The 12,848-nt window shown below is 36.8% G+C and overlaps 2 protein-coding genes across 3 annotated transcripts in view; both read left to right on the top strand.

Annotated features, from left to right (window-relative positions):
* The first annotated feature begins 69 nt into the window (after positions 1-69).
* Positions 70-12,178, top strand: thop1 (thimet oligopeptidase 1). Its single transcript, XM_082155282.1, has 13 exons — positions 70-205; positions 1,190-1,396; positions 3,518-3,666; positions 3,961-4,068; positions 4,164-4,266; positions 4,862-5,022; positions 5,148-5,283; positions 6,546-6,912; positions 8,227-8,428; positions 8,517-8,703; positions 10,985-11,113; positions 11,592-11,728; positions 11,813-12,178. Exons 1-13 carry the CDS (start codon positions 193-195, stop codon positions 11,972-11,974), a joined length of 2,061 nt encoding a protein of 686 aa, XP_082011408.1. The 5' UTR covers positions 70-192; the 3' UTR covers positions 11,975-12,178.
* Positions 12,179-12,334: 156 nt separating this feature from the next.
* The window catches only part of nwd1 (NACHT and WD repeat domain containing 1), a 25,335-nt gene continuing 24,821 nt past the window's right edge, over positions 12,335-12,848 (top strand). For both annotated transcript variants that reach the window (XM_082155281.1, XM_082155280.1), the window contains exon 1: positions 12,335-12,848. This exon is cut by the window's right edge and continues 1,220 nt beyond it. The gene's annotated coding sequence lies outside the window, so the exon portion shown is untranslated.

The raw sequence follows: 12,848 nt of genomic DNA, 5'->3' as shown, positions 1-12,848 counted from the left end.
TGTATGAAGATTTTTATATTGTACCTGATTTGTTTGTATCTGCTTCGTAAATAAAAAATAAAAAAAAAGGTTGCAGAAGTCTCCGACCAATCCATGGAGAGTCATGTGACCGGAGCAGGAAGAGTGACTGAGCGGCTATTATAGGTTCTTTGAATCGTCGCTGATACACGCGGTGTTCTGACTGAGTGGAAAATGGCACCTACAGGTAAGTTAGCTACGTTACGCTAATCTTCTAGACCACATATATACCGCTAGAATATAAGAACCTGAACATATTTGTCTGCTGTTTAAATGAAGCTTAAGTAGAACCGACGTGGTGATTGTAGCGCGTTAGCGCCGTGAGCTAGTATTCGGTGGGTCAGCTGTGAAGTTCGGTCAGCTGGTGCCGCTCGCCATCCGGTTCCGACAAGTGAAAACACGCCATTCGTCCCACAATGACAGGGCTCACATTTCATATTGCTGGAGACTCATTTATCGCCATTATTTCTCCTTTTACAAAAAACATATCCTCAATATTCTTCTGAAGCTGTTACTCTAACGTTATGTATATAATGCTGGCTCAATTTAATTAGATATGTCATGTTCAAGTAGAGCAAGATTAGCTGGTTAACCTTTAAGCTCTTAAGATGTAATAGCAAACTCATCACACACCCTTAACAATATGATTCACAATAACTGTAAAGAGCAGATATCAGTATTTATTTAACGCTAAATCGGAACTTATCTAACGTTACTTATTTAAAGATTTTTGTAAATCCACTGTGTCATTGCCAGGTGATAGAACAATCATAGTCCTAACCTTAAAATCATTGACCTTTTTCACGATTTGTTGATGGATATTTTGTTTCAGGAACAATACATTGTGACTTATTAACAGAACACCTTTTTGGATCCACATTTAAGTTCAATGTGATAACTCGTACAGTTACACTTTATTTTAAGGTGTCATTGTTACAGTGTAATTATATATTTAAGTACTGAGTAATATTAAGCAGCTACATGTACTTACTATAGGGTTAGGGTAGGATTAGGATTTGTTTGAGGGTTAGTTGCATGTAATTATTCATAATTGACTGTTATTACTATGGTAAGTACATGTAACATATGTAACAAGGACACTGTAAAATAAAGTGTTACCACTCATACTTTTGTATTATTCAATCTAAGCATTGTCATCTTCATTGTTCAGGTGAAGTTGTGTTTGGCTCTGGGGATCTGGTCTGTGATGACAACCGTTTGCGCTGGGACCTCACTCCTGACCTGATCCACCAGCTTACTGAAGAACTTATTGCCAAAACCAAAAAGGTGTACGATACAGTCGGGGTCCTGGACATGGCCAGTGTCAGCTATGAGAACACCCTGAAGGCCCTCGCTGATGTGGAAGTAGAGTACACAGGTAGAAATCAATTGAAATGTTACCTTTTATTATAAAATAAATATTGTTTTGCCTAAAGAAAATAAAGCCTGGGACCATTAAAATTTAAGGGTAAGGCAAATGTGTTGTACACAAAATGATGTAAATATGATGTAACTCTTATTTTACACAACATTTACTGATATTTCACTAATAAATAAAACATTTATTGACACAACACTTCTGTTATTTGGTTATTCGGTTGTTGTTTGTTTCAGATGACTTTTGCCTTAATAGTTCAGCCCAGAGGTGACATGTACAAAGTAATATATACCAGGTTTTTCTATCTATCTACATTTGTAAGCTCCATAGAAAAAAAGTCTGAGTGTGCAGAAAGCTGTGTTCAGTGGTATACACCATTCAGCACTTTTTGCATAATGACACTGACCATTCTGTGCGCTTCCCGCTGCGGTTTACCATTGTTAAGGTGTTGAATTAGCTGAATTTGAATTTCATTTAAACAAATTATAAATGGCCCCTTTCCTTTCCTTTCATTTCTTCTTCTTTCCTTTTTCTTCACATTGTTTATAGATAGATATAATGTTGAATTTTGAAGACTATGGATATAATCTAAAATGAGTATGATGTATCGGCCAATAACCGGGATCGGTCGATAAAACCGATTTTCACTATGAATCACCCCTAATTCAAACCAGGGTTGCCAGGTCCGTGTTTTTTCCCCGCACCAAACATTTGTAGCTCACCTCCCATCCAATAATTGCAAAGAGCTTTGTGCTTTGTTACTTCTGATAAGAAACAAAGTCTCCGCTTTCAAATTCTCTCCATTTTGTCATGAAGTTCAAACAATAAATGGCTTTCCTTCCAATTTAATTCAAGTTATAATAACATGAAAAATGTCACTTAACCTTGTATTTACCTCAGGAAAGTTAACCAATGTTCACAATTTAGTTAGCTATAAAAAAACACTAGAGAAGAGCTTACTTATTGTTAATTATATATGTATGCTTGAATATATTTGTCGTGAATACAAGCGTTTATATAAACTACCTTATGTGCAACTGAGTTGTATACAAACATTTCAGTTTTTAGTTGTGTAATTATTATATATGAAAAAATAATGAATAGCCTTATTATATATGATTAAAAAAAAACCTCTAATATTATAGAACTGTACCAAATGAGTGTTGTCTGTATAGTTTGAGCATTAGTTGGTAGAGATTTTTTTCCTTTCGAAAATCAACTATCAGTATCAGTGAAGAAATGTAGTATTGGTGTTATTTGGCGATTTGTCCAAAATTTCACTAACTTTTGTCTATATATATGTGTGTATGTGTATCATATATATATATATATATATATATATATATATATATATATATATATATATATATATAGAATATATTATAATATAATATATATCCACATTTTTTATACCATTGAAATTTCATAAATCTTATCGTCAATATCACAAAAAAATTAATACTAGCCTAACTAACATAAGTAAAAACTGTAAAGCTCACTCAAGACAAGTAAACAGTCAGAGATAAATTAGTAAAATATGAACAAAGAAACAAATTATAAGCAATAGGGCAAACAACTACATTAGAACAAAGATACAAATGAAATAGACCTACCTGAAAAACCTCAAGCACAAGATAGGCCTATATAGAAATACTACATAACTGTATAAAGTAACCCAATGTACAAAAACACTGCATAGCATTCACCATGTAACTTAAATATACATTATACTTATTAAAGTTACAAAAGTGATTGAGTCAAGAGCAATGATATTCTCTGATTGAAATTAAATGACAGACAGCAGCAGGTTTATTAGGCCGATAGGATACTCGCAAAGACAGGCATTTTGACACATACGAGTGTGTATTTGACTGTTCAAGCCCGAAAAGGTGCCAAAAACAACTCTGTTCAAAAACCACGCGTTCTGTCAGACAGCGCACATATACCGAAATGAGTCCTCTGCTTCCTGCGCTTGAACGATTAAAAATCACTTGTTTTTAAACTGCAAGGCTTAACGCATTCAAATAATAAGCTTTCATGATGGCGCTGCACGGGAATAGATAGAGACGATAGTCCAAAATTATGTAAATTGACTTTCTTTTTTTTCTTTTTTTTTTGCAGTCCAGCGGAACATGCTGGATTTCCCTCAGCATGTGTCCCCCTGTAAGGACGTCCGCACGGCCAGCACCGAAGCCGATAAGAAGCTGTCAGAGTTTGATGTGGAGATGAGTATGAGGGAGGATGTTTATCAGAGAATCGTGGCTCTAGAGGTGAGCAGGGACTGAGCGCTAGCACATCTCTCTCAGGAACTAAACGCTAGTATCTCTCAGGGACTGAACTGAGCTCTGAGGAAACCTGTTAACTGACTTTACCAAATAAGTCACATATTAGTGTGTTGCTCCACCAGCATGTGCATAATTTTATTAGCCATGAATGATATAAAAACAGGTAAAGGTGATGTAAGTTTGAAACACCTTCTCTAAACATGTAATCATCCCCTAGATTTTATTTTACATTTTTATAGTTTTATTTTTGTTATCTTGTCTTTTTGTTTGTTTTAACAGGAGAAGCTATCGGATGAGAGTTTGACACCCGAGGCTAAGCGTTATATGGAGAGACTCATAAAGCTTGGGAAGAGAAATGGCCTCCATCTTCCCAAAGAGACACAGGAGGTCAGATACTAAGATCTAACTTTCAGTTTGCTGTGTAACAGTAGCGCAAACACACTCTTCTAGCCTGTAACTGAGTTTTGTCTTCCCTGTAACAGGAGATCAAAAAGATCAAGAAAAAAATGAGCAATCTGTGTATCGATTTCAACAAACACCTGAATGAAGATACGACTTGCCTGTATTACTCTCGAGAGGAGCTTGGTGGGTGGGCAGAGTACTTTCCTTTCAGAGAGACACTGAAGATCAGATTTAGTGCCTCCATAAGGCAGTTATGGTCATTGTAATATTATAATAAAGTGTAATGCAACTCTGGGTGTAAATAATTGTTAATAACATAGTTTACCCTTAATCCAAAACACTGCATTTGCAATGTGCAACTTCAAAGATAGTCATTTTAATTTAGTTAAACGTTAAAAGTTACTATGCCAACACTTAGAGAAATGTATTCAGTATTTTTTATTGAATTTTAGTCTATTTGATATTCATTTTCTCACTTTAGTACAGCATTAGTAAAGGGCATTCAAAGTAATTTTCCATGTCAGAAAGACTATTGATTTCTAGTGACCGGAGTGACCGAGACTATTGGCGATGTGACAAAATTGAACAGAGCTGAATTTTACATGCTTATTAGGTGACGACTAAAATAAATAACTACACTGAAGGTATTTTAAGGATGCATTAGCTGCATCATTACTGTTTCTACAAAACAGTTGAAAAAAAGAAAATAAATGATCCACAGGGACTCAAATGAATCTGTGTGAACCATTTATTTACATAGATTATTTTTATTTTTTAGGTGGGCTCCCTGAGGATTTCCTTAACTCTCTGGAGAAAGATGAGTCTGGAAAACTGAAGCTCACTCTGAAGTATCCTCATTATTTTCCCACCATGAAGAAGTGCTTTGTACCAGAGACACGGAAGAAGTTAGAGGAGGCTTTCAACTCACGCTGCAAAGAGGTCAGACATCCCAGAAATCAAATGTAACCGTAATTAGAATGCTACCTGAAAACTCTTTAGGTGATGCTATAAATTAATGCTAATGTATCATTTTAATAATGTTATTATAATGATTCCCCTGATAGGAGAACTCTGCTATTCTGAAGGAGCTTGTAGAGTTGCGCTCCAAGAAGAGCAGCCTGCTGGGCTTCAGCACTCATGCTGACTTTGTGCTTGAGATGAACATGGCCAAAGCCTCCAAGAAGGTTGCAACTTTCCTCGGTAATGACTGCTGTCTTTACATAGAAATGTACCAGATGTAAAAATAAATAAATATATAATAGAGCTGAGATAAGAGCTGAAACTTTTTTTAAATGATGTTATACTGAGTTAAAGCAAACATTTGAGAAAATCTATTTATTTATTTATTGTAGTATAAATGGTAAAACAATAAAAAAATAAATACTTTTATTTAGCAAGGATGGTTAAAATTGATCTAAGGTGAGAGTAAAGTTATGTACAATATTTCTATAAAAAAAAATTAGAGTGAAGGATCATGTGACACTTGAAGATTCAACTTTACCATCACAGGAATGCATTTTTCATTTTCAAATATATTAAAAACAGACAAATAGTTCTTTTAAATTTATTGCAAAAATTATCTTTTTTTGAACAATAGTGTATTTGGTAACACTTTACAATAAAGTTCCATTAGTTAAAGTTGGTTAATGCACTAACTAACAATGAGCAATTAAAGGGATAGTTCACCCAAAAATGAAAATTCTGTCATCATTTGCTCACCCTCAAGTTGTTCCAAACCTGTATGACTTTCTTTCTTCTCCTGAACACAAAAGAAGATATTTTGAAGAAAGTCGGTAACCAAACGACTGATGGACCCCATTGACTTCCATAGTAGGAAAAAAAAATACTATGGAAGTCAATGGGGACCAGCAACTGTTTAATTACCAACCTTCTTTAAAATATCTTCTTTTGTGTTCAGGAGAAGAAAGAAAGTCATACAGGTTTGGAACAACTTTAGGATGAGTAAATGATGACAGAATTTTCGTTTTTGGGTGAACTATCCCTTTAATTTATAGCAGTTCTTATTAACTAAAGTTAACAAAGATTAATAAATAAACAACTGTTAAGTGTTAGTCTGTTCGCTCAGGTCTATTAAATAATATAAAAAATCTTAAAATCTTACATTTTAAAATCTTCCCGGTCTACTGACATTTATGACATCTGCTTCAAACATTACAATGGGCATGATGACTTTTGTTAACTCTACAATAAGTAAATCCACTTCCCTAGCTAATTACTCTTCAACAGCAATGCAATAGAAATATACAGAGCTGCCGCAAAAACTGAAGTTCAAACACAATATTCTAAAGATGGCTGCGCACTTGTTTCTCTGGTGCATAAGGTCTATAGTTAACTAATGTTAACAAATGGAACATTATTGCAAAGTGTTAATTTAGTACATTGTTGTGCAATTGTGTTTAACCCTTCCATTAAACGTGTTCTATTCCCCCTGCACACTTCAGAGGATCTGGCCCGTAAACTGAAGCCCCTGGGTGAGGAAGAGAGGGCTGTTATTCTGAAGCTGAAGGAACAGGAGTGCAAGAAGAGAAATTTGCCCATCACTGGAGAACTCCATGCCTGGGACACACGCTACTACATGACCCAGGTGGAGGAGACGCAGTATGCAGTGGATCAGAACCAGCTAAAGGAGTATTTCCCAATGGAGGTGGTTACCAAGGGCCTTCTGGACATCTATCAGGAGCTGCTTAATCTCACCTTTCAGCAGGTGGAGGGAGCTCCTGTCTGGCATGATGATGTGACGCTGTACTGCGTTAAAGACCGCTCCTCCGGCCAGGTGGTGGGCCAGTTTTATCTGGATCTTTTCCCCAGGTAAGCACTCATACTTGGTTTCTACTGAAATTGTTCTGGTGGGGATCTAAAAAATCTTTAATTCTTAAGAATACAATACTTCTTAATTTCTATCTTTTTTTTAAAGGGAAAATATGTATTTCTAAAAATACTTTTGTATACTTTTGATTGTTTTCATAAGAATCGTAAAAAACTTTGCTTAAATCCTCGAAGATAAGATATTGGGCTGTCAAATATAGACATATTTGTAATATGTATTATTACTAGAAATAAGGATGTTCTCTAGTACTCTGAATTGACACGAATTATCAATAATGTAAAGAATGATTGGTCATGATTCTGTAATGTAACTTTGCAGAATTCAAAATTCAGTAACCACTCTAGAAGAAGGAGTCAAATAGGCACCTCGTTTTTAATTGTTTAATTACAACATAATTTTCAGCAGAAGTGAGAGAACCCATACACAGGGTGCATTTACTCTAGAGAAAGAGCGCAAATCAATGCAACAGACCACTGTCTTGAGACAGGCTCTTAAAAAAAAAAATACAGTTCTGAACTCCCGTCAAGCCAGTTGCGACGAGAACAGTGTGTTATGATTATTATGGTAATATGCAGGTAGAGGAAATAAACTACATTAGAAGTTTGTAATGCACCATAATATTTTTTTTTTTTTTTTTTTACCAAAACACATAAGACTTGTGCAGACTTGAGACAGCCAGGTATCCCAGAATACATCTCTCACTAACCAGCAAGCGTCAATAGCAGAGGAGAACCCGCACATTTTTTTAATTCTACTGTAATTTTCACGAAATTTAGTTTTAGGAGTTTTTCAGGCAAGAAAGTAGTTGTTTAAATCGCAAATCTGTGGTTTACAATTTACCCGGGAACAATACAAGTTGACACCATTATGACTAAATGTTTTCTTAGTACTAAAGAAAGGTGATATTTGTCTCTGGTTAAACGTATCCATAGCAGACTGGGCGGAGTGGCCTTGGACGGCAACATGCCTAGTGCATTATGGGATTTGAACTGTTCCCACCTGTTTGACCTTTCCTACCTAAGGGCAATTTCTTTCTTTCTTTTTCATCACTCAAAATGCTTCTTCTTCTACTGCATAGGCAGCCAAGTTTTATTGAAAGCCCATTTTGCTAGCGGTGAAGTGCCCTTTAAGTTATTTCTTAAGAAGGGTTTGGTGAAACTGGCCCCTGTATCCTGAGGGTGGCTAGGCAGCTTCAGTGTAGGATTTCTGAGATTTAGAACCCATTTATATCCTGCGCGCAGAGCTTCAGTGGTAGTTCAGCTAGATTAATCGCTAATTCTCCATTATCTCTGTAGGGAGGGGAAGTACGGCCATGCTGCATGCTTTGGCCTGCAGCCCGGCTGTTTGCTCCCGGACGGGACCAGGCAAATGGCTGTGGCTGCCATGGTGGCTAATTTCAGCAAGCCCACCGCTGACGCTCCATCCCTGCTGCAGCACGACGAAGTGGAAACGTACTTCCATGAGTTTGGACATGTGATGCACCAGCTTTGTGCTCAGGTCTGAATCGAGGCTTTCAGTGTCACTTAGGTTGCAACTAATTTGCAGTGTTTGAAGATTAAATATGGATGTACTTTTGTTTGTTCAGACTGACTTTGCAATGTTCAGCGGGACTCACGTTGAGAGGGATTTCGTGGAAGCTCCGTCTCAGATGTTAGAGAACTGGGTCTGGGAGAAGGAGCCACTGCAGCGCATGTCCAAGCACTACAAAACAGGAAACCCCATTCCAGAGGAGCTTCTGGACAAACTTATCAAGTCCAGACTTGCTAACACAGGTGACCATTGACAAAACAAACAGTGGTGGTCATTTTCACAGATGACAACTTAAACTGATCACCTGCTAGCTACAAGTCAACATGAAACAAAAGTTTGCACTGTCATTTGTCACACACTTTCCTAGTCTTATTTTGAATATTTCTGTTAAAGGTCCCATGACATGCTACTTTTTGTAGGCTTTAATATAGACCTTAGTGGTCCCTAGTACTGTATCTGAAATCGCTTTCCAAAAATTCAGCCTCGGTGCAGAATTATAGCCACTACAAACCAGTCCCAGAATGAGCTTCCTTCAGACAGGCCGTTTCGGTGTCTGTAGCTTTAAATGATAATGGGGAGGAGAAAGGCAGCGCAAGGTGGAAGGTGGGCGTGGCCTTGACCATCTTGCGCAACGATACCATGCATGTTTGTTTATGTTGGATATATTGCAATGGCACGAAGACACGCAGTTGTTCAAGCATTTCAGTTTGACCCAGAATCTGATCCAGATGGAGAAGCTGCAACTCAGCAGCTCCAGCAGGACGTTTCCGAATGGTAAGTTTAAAATAATATGTTTGGATACGGTACTTTATTCGGATGGTTTACAGTTATTATCATGTAGCTAACGCTAACCTACTGTTGCCTTTTCATGAGAGATCTGTAACGTCTGTCATTTATCTTATTACAATTACATCAAGCTCTGCGATCTTGAAATGCGGATATCGCGCGCGCCATATTACCAACAGGAAAACGGTTATCCAAATAACAAAGAAGTGTACAACACTCGCGTTACAGTGTGTGTATTCACACACATAAACTGCATAGCTCATGTGACAGCCACATTCTACGTGTAACAAACTAGGTAACCATAAACAGTAAAGCAACACACTTATATATCATTAGTTGACTTACTTGTCCGAGGTGTGTAGCTGAGCCAAAGAGATTGATCCAGACTTTAGTTTCAGACGTTCAGCAAGCCCAGCTTTGTATTGACCCTTCAGTGTTCATTTGTACATCCAATTATTGAGCAATTATTATGCTTTGCTCGCTCAAAAGCCATTATGTCTCTCGTGGACAAACTAAAATCGCGCGTGCGCGTTCCTGTTTCCTAGCTCGTTTTCTCATGGGCGAGAAATATCCTCTGGGCGGGCAAAGCAGAGAAAGGGGAGGTAACATTTCTCCTTGTAACGTCATAAAGAGGGGATTCAAGATCAGCCTAATTGAGCCTCCATTTTCTCAAAGGCAGAGAAAGATAGGAAAAGCTCGATTTATACCGATTGAAATTTCTAGAAACTTGGGGACCATATACAGGCTAGGGGAACTCATATTAATGTTAAAAAACCTCAGAAATTGAAAATTTCATGTCATGGGACCTTTAAGGTGTTTTCACACTTGGTTCTTTTCAGGAGTCTTAGCATTGTTTGTGGGGGTTTTTTTTTGGCCCATATGTGAACACTCCAAACTATCTCAGAATCCATAAAAGTGAACCGAACTGAGACCATCTCAGGAGGCGGTCTGACTACGGTTCAGGTTCACTTTCAGCTAACGGCACTGTTCGCTAAAAATGTCCATTGTGACAAATCAGTCCAGGCTTACTTGATCTCTCCATTCTCGAATTAGATGCCTCCGTACAAATTAGGGGTGTGAATCTTCACTGGTCTCACGATTCAATTTGATTACGATTATCATGTTACTCATTCGATATAATGATGCGTTGCATCCTCAATTTTCAATATTACTGCACATGGCTACATTTTCGTCAATTAATACAAGCAGTCAGACACATGAACTCCCTTTTTTATTTTATCTGCTCAAGAAAGTACATTGAATGTAGCCAACATCAAGTCTGAACACAGCAGACGACAGGAGCATTTAGAACATATAAACATTAGTAAATCCTAAAACCTTCACTTGGTTCACCTCTTGGTCCACTTAAAGGAGTCTGAGTTTGGTTCTTTTTAAAAAGGACTCAAGTGTGAAAACACTCTCTTAATGTAAGTCCAAAGGAATATTGTCTTTGTAAGCTGTTTATTTCAACGTATTAACACTGAAACGACTTTCCTTTTTTGGCTGACATCTTTATATTCAATCCCTCCCTTACAACCACAGACTCTGTTTTGGTTTGTAACACTTACTTTTCACAATTTAAGCAAATCCTTGCCTTTTTTTAATTTATTTTTTGTCTTTCTGGTGAGATTGCTGTGGAAAAATGTCATCCAATATTCACAGTTTTCAATATCTATTAAAAAGTCTGTCTTTTAATAGTATCCTATTAATATTATTTAAAATATCCTCGTTTTTCAGGGTTGTTTAACTTGAGGCAGATTGTTCTGGCTAAGGTGGACCAGGCTTTGCACACAAAGAATGGGCTCGACGCGGCTGAGGAGTATGCCAAACTCTGCCTGGACATTCTGGGAATTCCTGCTTCACCAGGTAAAATGAGATTTGGGTCACAGTAATATAAAAAAATCTTTTCACAAAATGAACACACTGAGGAATTACTAGTTAATTGTACATATTATTACCACCTGGAATGAGGATAAGCACTTTAGTGTCATAATGACACAATATGAGTTTTTTTTTTTTTTTTTTACTACTTGAGTGTGACCGGCATAAAGGGATGATCAACCAGAATGTATTTTTGTTCTTAGTAATACAAAGGGATATTTACTTATACTGTATATTTATGCCACGCACAGTAATTAATACAATATAATTTATAACATTTATACAATGACTTTCAGACTTTCACAATGTTGTTTAATTTTATTTCACCTATAGCAAAATTGGCACAAATTTTATAATGAATATTTGTAAATGTCATCTCTATTAGCAGAATTACATTTCTAAACTAATTTTAAAACTGAATGCATTTATTATTATTACCTCATTACCCCCCGTGCTCTTACAGGGACAAACATGCCTGCCACCTTCGGTCACCTGGCTGGAGGATATGATGCTCAGTACTACGGTTACCTGTGGAGTGAAGTCTTTTCCATGGACATGTTCTACGCCCGTTTCAAACAAGAAGGCATCATGGACCCTAAGGTTAGCTTAACCTGCAGTGCTTGTGAGTCCTGTGCATAAATATGCCTTTTGTATGTCTGCTCATGTTTCTGTGTTGTTAAACAGGTGGGTCTGGACTATAGGAAGTGTGTTCTGAAGCCTGGAGGGTCTGAGGATGCTGCTGACATGCTGAAGAAGTTCTTGGGAAGAGAACCCAAGCAGGATGCATTCCTCCTGAGCAAAGGGCTCACGGCTGATCTGGAGTCCGGGACGCCCTGTGCCTGCTGACTGCCTGAAAGTTAGGCTAAGCCGTTAAAGCCTCAGACTGATACCTCCTAAACAAATCCCAAAAAGCTCATTCACTAATCACACTTTCTCCCAACCCTGCACTTGTGCAAAGAGCTTTCACTATGGATGTTTGAAGCATTGTTTTAAAATTGAAAGTTGTATTGAAATATGTCACACACAAAAAAAAAAAAAATCTCCAAATGACACTCTTGTTGCGTTTTAACTGTTTTCTATGGAGCTTAATGAATCCCCTATGGAAAATGCCAAGGCACTGCTTCAGTGCACTCATAACACATAATTTGGCTGATGTCACACACGAGATACCAGTTACATGATTCCCAAGAAAGAAAGAAATACAAGAAATAAAAACTAAATTAAAGTAAATTAAGACATATTAAGCACATTGGTCCATAAATAAATCAATACATATGTATATATTCTCACAAACACAGAATTAATAAATAAATACAGTGGTGGCCAAAATGATTAGAACGGTAAGATTTTTATTATTTTAATGCTTTAAAAGAAGTATCTTCTGCTCACCAAGGCTTCATTTATTTGATCCAAAATACAGCAAGAACAGTAAAATTGTGAAATATTTTTACAATTTAAAAGAACTGTTTTCTATTTGAATATATTTTAAAATGTAATTTATTCCTGTGATCAAAGCTGAATTTTCAGCATCATTACTCCAGTCTTCAGTGTCACATGATCCTTCAGAAATCATTCTAATATGCCGATTTGCTGCTCAAGAAACATTTATTATCATTATCAATGATGAAAGCAGTTGAACACAATTTATTTTCAGGATTTTTTGATGAATAGAACATTCAAAAGAACAGCATTTATCTGAAATAGAAATCAAATAAATAAT

The sequence above is a fragment of the Leuciscus leuciscus genome (assembly GCF_965113295.1).
Source record: "Leuciscus leuciscus genome assembly, chromosome: 23".
Taxonomy (NCBI): Eukaryota; Metazoa; Chordata; class Actinopteri; order Cypriniformes; family Leuciscidae; genus Leuciscus; species Leuciscus leuciscus.
Note: the sequence above shows the minus strand (reverse complement) of the source record. Positions and strands in the feature narration are given on the sequence as shown.